The 12,398-nt window shown below is 44.6% G+C and overlaps 1 protein-coding gene across 4 annotated transcripts in view; it reads left to right on the forward strand.

The window, feature by feature from the left end:
* PSTPIP1 (proline-serine-threonine phosphatase interacting protein 1) overlaps window positions 1-11,129 on the forward strand; it is a 46,135-nt gene extending 35,006 nt beyond the window's left edge. For 3 of the 4 annotated variants that reach the window (XM_048956286.1, XM_048956289.1, XM_048956288.1), the window contains 6 exons: window positions 64-162; window positions 885-981; window positions 3,740-3,821; window positions 6,976-7,046; window positions 8,951-9,051; window positions 10,609-11,129. In XM_048956286.1, the coding sequence (XP_048812243.1) occupies window positions 64-162; window positions 885-981; window positions 3,740-3,821; window positions 6,976-7,046; window positions 8,951-9,051; window positions 10,609-10,743 (585 nt within the window). In that variant the 3' untranslated portion in view covers window positions 10,744-11,129. The remainder of the gene's footprint in view (window positions 1-63; window positions 163-884; window positions 982-3,739; window positions 3,822-6,975; window positions 7,047-8,950; window positions 9,052-10,608) is intronic. The other variant, XM_048956287.1, reaches the window with a different exon arrangement.
* The last annotated feature ends 1,269 nt before the right edge of the window (window positions 11,130-12,398 follow it).

Consider the following 12,398-nt stretch of genomic DNA (forward strand, 5'->3'; position numbering starts at 1 on the left):
ACAGCATTCTGCTATATTGCAATACAACTAACATGGCACTACTTCACATCTCTTTGGCTTCAGGTTTTCCAGCTCCAGGAGTGTGACCGCATCACCATCCTCCGGAACTCGCTGTGGGTTCACTGCAACCAGCTCTCTATGCAGTGTGTGAAGGATGATGAGGTAGGGGCCAAAATCAGGGAGCTTCACGTGCAAAAGACAAACTGCAGGAGCCCTTTGGAAGCACAGCACTAGCCTGGCCTTCTCTGCATGTGCAATCAAACTGGCTGTTGTGCAGCTCTAGCATGTTCCATGAAGTCCTCTCAATCATTCTCCTTCCTTCTTCCCCAGATGCAAAACAGATACATGGGTTTAGATAATGTGTGGCATGTATGATGAACACTACGTCTGCCCTCCTTCTTTTGTTGGGTAGTGCCTCCAAATACCAGATTGCTCAGCTGAGTAGGAGTGCTTGGGCACGTCCTTCAGAAAGGCAGGCAGTTACGGTCTCAGAGCAGGAAGACATAAAACATACACCACTCCATAATGACCTTTTGCTTTTTCCTTCAATTTTTCCACCTATTTGAAGGTTTGTGGATCACATCCTAAAAAAAAATATGTGGGTCACATTCCTCATTCCAGTATGCCTGAGTTTTAACTTTCACTGGCTGGCTCTTGCTATATAAATATGTCGGTTGCATTGAAAAGCCCTGGACTGTCTCCTTCCTCCTCTCATGAAAAGATACCCAGAACACAAATAACAGATGCATTTACAAGAATGTCTGCATGGGGGACAGACATGTACCAATTGCAGTGGTTTTAAAGAGAAAAAGCATTAGAAGAACATCAAAAAGCTAATTCAACATGAAAGCTTAAATATTAAATTCTTGAATTCTGTTTTGTAGCTGTATGAAGAGGTTCGGGTAAGCTTGGAGGACTGCGTCGTAGAGTCAGACATAGACTACTTCATTAAGAGTAAAATGACAGGAACACAACCTCCAGGTAATTATTCCTTTTGGTCTTAGCTGATGAGCCTGTGCCTGTGTTTGGGCAGCCCACTCCATTGGGGAAAGCCAAAGGAAGGATTCTCTGCTCCCACCACCCGTTCACCCATGGTGGGAATGACGCTTTCTTCTCTTAACAAGTTGTTTGTATATGGACACGACCCCAACTGGGGAAAATTTTGAATGAAATCGGCTTTGTCCTAGTATGCAGTAGTGATGTAAAGTGCACAGACTGTCCACTCAACCCACAAGAAGCCTCTTCATCAACTTTACTGATCAAAATCTCTGAGCTGAAATGGAGAATAGGACAGGAAGAACTAACAGCAGTAGTAGATTGAAAACCTGCTGCTCCAGGATAGGAGTTCTCCAAACACATCATCAGAAATTAGGTCATTTTACATTCCAGTGACCAAATACAAACCACACCTTCTTACTTCAACAAGCAGTATCAGATATTTACAGACTGAGTGAATGCCTGCACTGCCTGCAGCAAACAAAGATTCACAGCCTTTGTAAAAGAACAGAAAATTCCCTATTTCATCTCATCATCAGCTGACGATAGATCTCTATTCTGAAAAGATCTCTTCCTCCATTTCTTTGTTTTTTGATCTGTGTACACAGACTGCAGACGTATGCAATCTGCTGTAATGCTATTCTGAGATGCCAAAGAGGAACCCCCTCAGTGTTGACTCAGGAGTCACAAGAGAGCTTACTTCCATTCAGAACACGGAATAAGCCATACTGCTATAAGAAAATTGTATCTTGACAAAAGCCTTCCGTGCTAGGGATCTTATAGGTGCAAACATCAGTAGTACAAGTGTCCTGTCCCATGGCATAATCTTGACAGGAGCAGCTTAGAGCCCAGATCTGGCAGCAGTAGCAGCCTGGCAACTTCTTCAGCAGGACTGGATGCTGCTAGTAATCCAGCACTGAGCTACTTAAGGCTTGTTTATTGCTTAGCCTTTTCTCATTACACCCATGACAATTAAGAATCAGGACTTAGAGAATTTTATTTTATTTTATTTTTTTTAACTAATACACTGATGCTTGTGCTTGGATGTCATTTTGCTGCTACAGTTTATTCCTCTTCTCATAGGGGATTGAAGTTTGAGTGCTACAAGAGCACTGACCTAGGAAAAGCTACAGTTCTCTTTCCAGTCAGTGAAAATGCACCTTGCAATTGTACACAAAGAATTGTAATTCTCAGCTGGGCTGGCTCCCTCTCTCCCCTCCTCATGGGAGATTTCTCATTCTGCAGTCACCTCGGTCATTTTCTGCAAACAGTTCTTGGCTATGTCAGGACTCATCTCTAATAAGAAATAGGTGGGAGAAACTCTTGAGAGCTTTATGAAATGCAAAGAAACAACTGACTCTTGGTTTGGCTTCTTTTTGTTGTTGCTGTTTCAGGTTTTTTTTGCCACCTTCTAGAAGGTGACATGCTCTGGAAGTAACACCCTAGTACCTCTACAGCTCTTGCTAATGAGTTTGCACAGTAGCACACAGTCAGCTGTTCATCTCATTTATTATTTGCAAAGTGCAGGGGGAAAAAATCCACGTGTGGTTTTGCATTGTGTAGAGGTAGATCTTCATCCTGACCAAACCTTTAGGTTTCATGATGCTGTTGCTCTCTCTCCTACTTAGTCATGACACGAATTACAGGCTAGAAACTACAGCAGGAGAAAATCTGGAAGGGTAAGAAATGCAGACTCTTAAAATGGTAAAAAATAAAAATAAAAATCCTTTAATACTGTGAGCTTCTGTTGTAGGAGTTCTTTGCACTCACTATTGGACGTGCCTGCTCTGTTTATGGTCTTGGCTAATCCAATGTGAAAACTTCAACACAGTCTTTAGTCTAAGTTCAAAATCTTATTTAATTACCTGGTATCAGAACTGAGATAATAGGCTATCAGGGCTTCCAAATCAGATTTGACTCGTATTTGTTTGGCTTTCACACTGAGAAGGCAGAAAGGGTGCCTGACCACCAGCTCTAAGCAACTGCACTGGCAGCTATAAGATGAAAAATAAATCCATCTGTAACTATTTCATCTGGAAAGCTAGATTTGTAAATAAGCTCAATTTCACCCTCAACCACACCATAGGGGAGAATGAAAGGACTGTAACATAACTGTGTTCAAGACAAGAAAAACTATCGCTGTAGTAAGCAGCAGTAAAAAGCAAATCAGCTCTCAGGAGGTGGAGGTGAAGATACGAAAGATATGAAGCCGTGCACAAGCACAGACCAGGAAATTTCTTGCTATTGCTGCTCCCAGAGATATTCAGAAATTTGCCCAGCTCCAACAGAAATACTCAGCTCAATGTGTTGTGGAAAAAAAAAATACACTGCCACCAACTGTATCAGGAACACGGTCATGGGCTCACAGTGACCATGCTCTGCAACCCATAAAGTCTGGGCTTCATAAAAAAACAGAGGAAACAGTCATGTGCTAAACTGCATTCTGAATTAGGGTTACTCACTGTTGTTGCAGTGGTTCCTCAAGACCTTGACTGTGCTTGTGCCAGGTTAAGAATGCCTTTCTACCAAGAGTGCATCTGCATGCAATCACTTGAATGGCTTTTGTCAAGCACCTACATCCTCCTGAGCTGCTCCAAACACGTTACTGGCAAGTGCAAATGGATCTTATGCTGCTGCTTCTCCCAGCAGTTCCTGAACTGCTATACTGATGGCTGTACTCTGGTTGAGAGAAAAAGGTTTTGCCTGATTGAACATCACTTTTTTTTTTCTTGCCGTTTTGCAGGTGCAATAGGATATGAGAACTACTATGACAGAGAACCAAACAGAAGCAACAGCCCAACCCAGACTTGTGGGATGATGAAGAGGTGAGTGCTAGACTTTCGTTCCCAGAAGTAGCATTTCTCAGTGCATGATGATGGCATGGGGGTTGGAACAAGATCTTTAAGATCCCTTCCAACCTAAGCCATTCTGTGATTCCATGCTTCTGTGACAGTAAATGGGACCTGAAAAGCCCTTCACTGTAGCAAGAGATGGCTGCATATAAATAAAAGTTAACTCGAGAGAAGAAGTAAACCTGTCAAAGCTGGAGTCAGAACCATTTTGCCTTGGCCTAGTGGGAAGAGAGACAAGAGGACAAGTTCATAAAACAATTAGTCAGCTGGCAACGGAGAGCATTCACACTTATTTCCTCTTTCCTAGTGAGTCATGGCACACAGCATCAAAAGCTCCCATCAAGGGAGGGCAAAGGTGAGCCTTGCTGGGAGCCAAGGCTGGGGAAAGCTGTCCTTTTCAGCAAAACCTCCTGGCTTAGTGCATTGCAACGCCCAGCTGAGCAGAACAAAGAGCTACTGTCTCTAGACCAAAGGAAAAAATACTTAGTGGAATAACTGTGATGATAAGGGAGGTGTTTTTCTTTTTCTAATCCATTTAGGCTGGTAAATATAGTAACATGAATGCAGTTATATCAGCGGAACAGCATGGTAGAGCTATTGGTTTAAATATTTTATACCAAAAAGGCTAATTCATGGCAGGAATGGCATCGTATTTAAAAGCAAGAGAGCTTAATATTTTGACAAGCCTTATTATACGGCAAAGACAAAGAGTGGGACGGGATCTTTCATTTAAAATGTGGTCTGGGGTTGTTAGGAAGCTGATAAGGTTCACACAATATTTGGCTTTTGGCTGGAAACAAGATTTTATATAATAATGAATTGTAACATTGCAGCCTCTGCAATTACAGAAGACAACTGTATGGCCATTTAGAATACAACTGTGCTCTGCAGGAGCAAACAGCCTTGAGAGGCTCAGTCTCAGTTGCTCAGAAATTGCTGAGCTTAGATATCCATTTTCCTGTAACTATGACCATACACCAGCTGAGAAATCAAACCCTCCAGATATGTTTTAAGCACTCCATACTATTGCTACCTATACCTATATCCTAAACCATATTCTCACTTGGCCTGGTCCCAGCCAGTATCCAGCTGTGATGTTGAAAACAACTAGGTGAGATTTAAAAAAAAAAAAAAAAAAAAAATTAAAGGAAACAAAATAATTTCACTTAACTTCACAATTTCTAGAAAGGTATGTTATAAAAGCTTTGTATTTTGAATTGCATTAGTTTTCCTTAAAGGAATTTTATTCTCTTGTACATTTTCTGAGGTTTTGTTTAGAATTTACTTTAACTGAAGATAAGAATATCTATAGACAAAGGAAAGTCTTTTTCACGTCCCTGAACCCTGCATCCCCAAACCTCTATGTGGGGACCAAGGAGGTAAATCCCTCCCCACTGTAAGGGCAGAGCAAGTCCGAGAGTGCCTCCTTAGACTGAATGAATACAAGTCTATGGGGCCGGATGGCGTGCATCCCAGGGTCCTGAAGGAGCTGGCCGAGGTGGTTGCCAAGCCGCTCTCCATCATATTTGAGAAGTCGTGGCTGTCAGGTGAGGTCCCGGACGACTGGAGGAAGGGTCACGTCACTCCCATATACAAGAAGGGGAGCAGGGAGGACCCGGGGAACTACAGGCCGGTGAGTCTCACCTCCGTGCCTGGGAAGATCATGGAACAGATCCTCCTGGACAACATGCTCGGTCACATAAAGAATGAGCATGTGATCCGAGACAGCCAGCACGGCTTCACCAAAGGAAGGTCATGCCTAACTAATCTTGTGGCCTTCTATGATGGAGTGACGGCAGTGGTGGACGAAGGGAAGGCGACCGATGTCATTTACCTGGACCTGAGCAAGGCCTTTGACATGGTCCCCCACCACATCCTCGTCTCCAAATTGGAGGGAAGTGGATTTGATGGGTGGACGACCCGATGGATAAGCAATTGGTTGAAAGGCCGCAGACAGAGGGTGGTGGTCAATGGCTCTATGTCCAGGTGGAGGCCGGTAACAAGTGGTGTCCCCCAAGGGTCTGTCTTGGGACCGGTGCTCTTTAACATCTTTATTAATGACATCGATGAGGGAATTGAGTGCACCCTCAGCAAGTTTGCTGACGACACCAAGCTGAGTGGTGCGGTTGATACGGTGGAAGGAAGGGATGCCATTCAGAGGGACCTCGACAGGCTGGAGGGCTGGGCTCGGGTGAACCTGATGAGGTTCAACACGGCAAAGTGCAGGGTTTTGCATTTGGGCCGGAAGAACCCCAGGCACCCGTACAGGCTGGGAGGAGCGGTCCTTGAGAGCAGCTCGGCAGAGAAGGACCTGGGGGTCCTGATGGATGAGAGACTGAATATGAGCCAGCAGTGCGCTCTGGCAGCTCGAAAGGCAAATGGGATCCTGGGCTCCATCAGGAGAGGGGTGGCCAGCAGGGACAGGGAGGTGATAGTCCCTCTCTACTCGGCTCTTGTGAGGCCCCACCTGGAGTACTGTGTCCAGGTGTGGAGCCCTCAGTACAAGAAAGACATTGAGATTTTGGAAAGGGTCCAGAGGAGGGCGACTAAGATGATCAGGGGGCTGGAGCACCTCCCCTATGAGGACAGGCTGAGGGAGTTGGGCTTGTTCAGCCTGGAGAAGAGAAGGCTGCGGGGTGACCTCATTGCAGCCTATCAGTACCTGAAGGGAACCTACACCCAGGAGGGGAGTAAACTCTTCAAAAGGGCTGACAACAGCAGGACTAGGGGAAATGGTTTTAAGTTGAAGGAGGGAAGATTTAGGTTAGATGTTAGGGGGAAGTTCTTTACTAGGAGAGTGGTTAGGCCCTGGAACGGGCTGCCCAGGGAGGTTGTGGATGCCCCGTCCTTGGACGTGTTTAAGGCCAGGCTGGACGGGGTCCTGGGCAACCTGATCTGAATGTGTATGTTTGGTGGCCCTGCTAGGCAGGGGGGTTGGAACTACATGATCCTTGGGGTCCCTTCCAACCCGGGTGATTCTGTGATTCTGTGAAAGTAGATGGCCGCAGGAAGAGATGATATCCATGCAGCACTGCAGCACACGGGGGGAAGGTTGAGTCTGACAGCTGAGACTTGTAAGAAATGTCCTGGTCACTCATTTTGTCATTGACTTCTCTTGGTTCTGCAGATTCTCTGGACTGTTGCATGGAAGCAGCAAAAACAATGCTGAAAGAGTCATTCCTTCAGCCCCTCCTTTCGGTATGCCTCACCAGAAGTAAATTTACCAGATGTGTATAACATCAGTTGCTAAATCTAGCTTTAACACAGAGCAGAACTTCTACAGCACACGTTCACATGATGTCAGGCAAGAGTACGAGCAGATTGAAAACAAATTCAGCTCAAATTTCCCAGTTTGAAGTACTAAATAATCCATATAACATTAGGGTCGTAACAACTTCAAGACCTCTATCTGGGCAAGGGTATACCGTGCTTTCAGATCAATGCAGTTTTACTATAGATAATAGTATTCTCCTAACGTTGGGTGTGCTACCTCTAAAAAGCACAAGGGATTCCCTAAAGTCTTTAACACATCTGTCTCATGCCTTATGAATACAAATATTCATCTCATTTCACACTTGGACTGCCTTATCACAACCTTTGCAGTCAGGCATTTATCGGTAGGACATTTAAAACAGTATTTTGACCATGCAGAAAGCAGCAGCTTACAGCATTTTTTATTCATTTAAACCAGGAACATCTGAACTGAGATTGCTGCCTACAGGAAATCAAAAAGTTCCTTTAAAACAGCTTTTAAACGTACTCAGGCCAACTTCCTTTGCGAGGCATGCCTTGCCTGCTCAGATGTCCAGTAATGAGGCTGCAGCTACCCCACTTGCTGCACTTGGTGCTCAGAGCCTCTCCGGAGCTATCAGGCACCAGCTGGACCTGCCAGACCCCAGCCGTCTTAACTCAGCATGCAGCAGCATCCACATACATACACAGCCTGAAGGCATTTAGCCTCTTGCAGAGCTGTATAACGACCACATATGGAAAAACTTACCAGAAATAAACAACAATATTACATCAAATGCTGGATTAAACAGCAGATCTCGACTTTATCCAAGTAAACAGCATCTGTGGTGGCACCTTACGCTAAAGCCTGGTATGATAATCTCCCTCTAACTGCAGAAAGAGCCCTGCTGGCTGCCCATCTCTCACTCAGATATTGTGTGGAGCCCAAGTAGACTTTGCTGCTCATTTAGCACACCGTAGCCATCACATTTTGGAAACCTCCTAAGGCAGTGTTTTCACCTGGGCTGACAGACCAGGTTATGAGCATGCAATTAGAGCCTGCGCTCCCCTTCATCTTTAGCCAGCGCTGAAGGTTTGGACTGCTGACACCATGACTGCCATTCTCTTCCCCACACAGCCCTTCTGAAAGCAAAGGTGTGCTTGGGAAATACACAAGAGCAGTCCTGGACTACTGTGTCAGCACAACAGCATCCACAGCAGCAAGGCTTTGGTTCTTCCATTTTACCACTGTGGTTACATCATGAGCACAAAAACAGCAGAAGAGACCCAGGTGGTTCTTTTCAACAGGGCTAGCTCTGCCTTTTCCTGAATGACAGGAGTTTTCCTTAATTATGTCAAGCTAGTTTAAAATCTCTTTTAGAAAAGTCCTATCTGTGACAAATGGCTAAATGGAAACTACATGAACTAATGAAAAATGTCTGATGACCCACCACACCAACACAGTATTTTCCACTTTTCTCAAAGGAAAAAGAAAAGCCCTGTGTGAATCACTGCACTGCCAGAATTCCACATCTCCAGTAGCAAACATCTTAAACCAATTTACTCACAGTACTTCCTTCTTTGCACTACTGTGATCGTGCTTTAGAGGGGTAAACATTTTTCCTAACCTGGATGAAGCTAACGCTTCTGACCTCCCAGAAGGTTCAATGGCTGCACTGTCACCCAATCAATGGCACATAGTTTTTGTGCGAGAATTCACCTACAGTTCACAGCAGCTTTTCTATACACGTACACCTCCAGACAGAGAGAGAACAGAGACCCTTGTATTTGTGAACTCTTGCATATGATCCCATGCATTTATAAGCAACTGAACCCTTTGTTCCTGTTTTTCCTTCCCCCCTCTCCACAAGCAGAGAAAACAGATGGGGTCTATGCAGACATCTTTGTAAATGAACATGGAAGAACTACATCATCACAGGACTACAGAGTACTTTATGACTACACAGCCCAGGTAAACAAAGGCTTCAAACTAAATACTGCATACAGTGTCAGATTTAAAACCGAATGCTGATCTAAACATCTTGAAAGCATTAACTGTGTAAAGGAGCTGTTAGCTTCCCTTCCTTTTTCAGAGGAGGGCACCTAGAGCTGTTGGCACAGATCACTGGACCGTGCTCTGCCCAGGATGAAACAGTAAGACTCTTTGCAAGTAATTATGCTTGCCTAAATTGGTCCTGAGCTGTTGCAATCTCCTAAGGACACATGGAAAACTTTATTTTGGTGATGATGGCCAGATGTGCAATACTGAGCATTCTGAACTTACATTTTCTGTGAAATGTCCTCCCTGAGTAAGAAAATAGGTAGAGATCTCTCTTATAAACTCCAGTGCAGCTTTATAGCAGATCTCAGACTACATGATGGATGCTTGATTAAGAACTCCTCTCCATGTGATCTCGCACATCGTCTGGAGAGTCCTGCTCCAGTATAACACACTGGTTTTAACTGAGGTCTCTTCCACGCTGGGGAGGACTGAATCCCCAGAAATGACAGAGTATCAGTGTTGCAAGTTGCAGAATCACAGCACACTTGGCCTGTGTACCAAAAGAGTGTTATAAACCACAACCTGCATCCTTAACCCGGGTATTAAACTCTCACTGGCTTCAGACCTCTCTCAGCATAATACCATTAGTAAGATTACAATATTAGAGGGCAAACCACTGTACTAAGCTTCAAAAACACAGACTCCTCACCTGTAGATGAACTCTGAGAGAGAGACATCATTATTCCTATCATGCAGATTACCTTCTAAAACACCAAAAATGGAAAGAAAAAGGACCAAGACACAGTGGCTCAGGCCCTTGATGCATCTAATGAATATTTTATTTCACAGCAGCCACAGGTTTCAAAGAGTGGTGTAAATAAAACATACAGCATGTAGGACACCTGCTCTCGCTTTCCATATTATGATTGTTATAATTTCATCCAAATCCATAAAATGAATCTTTCCTCTATATTTTTTCCTCAAGACTGGTTAAAAATACTTTCTTCTTCATATCGACTCCTGCCACACCATCAGTCTCTGCCAAAAGGACTGTCACAGTTTAATCTGTAGGCTTAAAAGTTCCTCCACTGGTCACCACTGTTTGTTATTAAGAGAACCAAGAGTCTTATTTATGGGCTGGATTTATAGAGATACTGTTTTTATCTCTGCCAGAAACTAAGCCTTGCACTGTTCAATTGAGCAACAGCTGTAGAGTAAGGAAGGTTCATGGCTGGCTGGTTTGGGACAGTCACATTTAACCCTTTCCATCCTTCCCTTATGATAAAAAAGGTTACTCAGGAGGAGACAACAGGAGGCTGGGGAACGTTCCGAGGATCTTAAGGAAATAGGCAGCTCAGTAGGTGCTTAATCCTCCACTGTTTGGTATTTTAGGCTCATTCCCAAGCAAGAGGACACTGACAGACTCTTGATGAAAGACAGGGTAAAAAAAACCAAAAACCCACAAGACATGTGGGTCCCTCCTGCATGCTCAGGTTAACAACATTTCCTTTCCCTGTCCCCTTGCAGAACATGGATGAACTGGACATCAACGAAGGAGACATCGTAGCTGTCATTGAAGAAAATGACAATGGCTGGTGGACAGCTGAAAGGAATGGGCAGCGAGGCTTTGTGCCAGGGTCTTACCTTGAAAAGATTTGCTGAAGCGTAGCCTCAGTCCTTAGACTTTGAAAACATTCTTCTACTGAAAACAAACATCATACAAGGTCTGCTCCAGCTGACCAAGAACAACCCATTATACTGCCCTCTACATTTACCAGTCAGGAAATAACTGCTTTCATCTTCCTTCCCACCGATCCTCTCTCCCCTCAACAACTTCTGGCTCACACTGTCTGAAAAAAGCTGTCTTCATCTCAGCAAGACGAGGACTCAGGTTTCTCACAAAGGTGCTTTCCACTCTCAGCACTGCTGCCATCAGAATCTGGGAGAAAAACCCTGCTTAGAACTTGACTATGCTAAAGGAAAAAGAAGCTAATTCTGCTTGTCCAGGATGGAGGAGCACCTCCAGTCAGCCTGCGAGCAACCATAGCAGCCATGACCTCCACCACGGATTCCCTCTTCTCACTGCACACATCATGCAACTGTTTCTGAGGGCTGAGCTAAGAGCAGGAAGCACACATTCTCAGAAAGCAGATAGCTTCTACATCACAAGGTCATCCATGGCTCTGTTTGCACTGGATTCTGGGACAGCCAAATGAGGGCAGATAAAGAGCCCAAGGCCTGCTTTTACCTCAATTGGATGGTTTTTCTCTGACACCTTGCTGGGATTTTTCATGTTTAAAAAAAGCTTTCTAGCAGTGCTGCCCTGCCCTGATCCTGGGAAAGAAGTGCTGGTTGCCTCCACATGCAGTCTGCACAGATGTGCCCTCAGTGCATTCTCCTTTTAACTTCTCTGTTCACCCAGCTGATCCTTTCCTGCCCACCGGCTTTTCAGTCTCTGATTATCTACAGCCTCTGCAGCTCTGGGATAGCTGGCACAGATTTGGCTGGGTTCCTTTCCATTTACTTCTAATGTGCCTGTGCTACAACAAAGCCTCTGCGGAGAAGCTGTGCTGAGCAGGTCCATTGCACCTCATAGGTTACAGCTCTAGCAGTCTTGCTAGTCCAGCATTTAGGAATGCTTCCAACCAGCACTATACTTTGCAAGAGATCATTAAGTACTTTGTGCCACTTCTCTCTATTCAGAAATTAAGCACGGTGAGAGTCAAAGGTACTTGCGTTATCGTATTCTCATTTCTTGATTCCAGAATGAAATATAAGTTGCTGCAGGCCCTCTCTGTCCTCCTGCACACACAGCACACTTGTCTTTCCCATGCTTGCCCAAGTTACCATGTTGCACATCTGCATTAGGGCTCTTAGCAGCTCCCATCAGCAGAGGCACAGAAGAACTGCAGGAACTTGAATGTCATTTCAGGCACTACACTGTACTAACAGCAGCACTCACACAGGCTGAGGATGTCAACAACAGTGCCCTGTGACCAAGTCTGAACTGACAGTGCCAAGAGTCCACAATAGCCTCCAATTAGTTAACTGCACTGTAAATGCAACTGTCAGACAACGACAACAGATCCTTACATACTGCATAAGAGCAAACCTAAAGTGTGAAGGATTTAATGTATTTGCTTGAATACAAACAGAACTAATCAACCAGCAGATATTGAAATATTTTGCAAGCGATCTGAATTAAAACAAGTCTCTAAGATGCAACTCTTCTAACAATATATGACATAGGGATTCTGCTAAGACTCCTCACAGACAGCCTCACACAAGACACTGCAGTACCCAGTCCTGGTTACCTT

Source organism: Lagopus muta, chromosome 10 (assembly GCF_023343835.1).
Source record: "Lagopus muta isolate bLagMut1 chromosome 10, bLagMut1 primary, whole genome shotgun sequence".
In the NCBI taxonomy this organism is placed as follows: Eukaryota; Metazoa; Chordata; class Aves; order Galliformes; family Phasianidae; genus Lagopus; species Lagopus muta.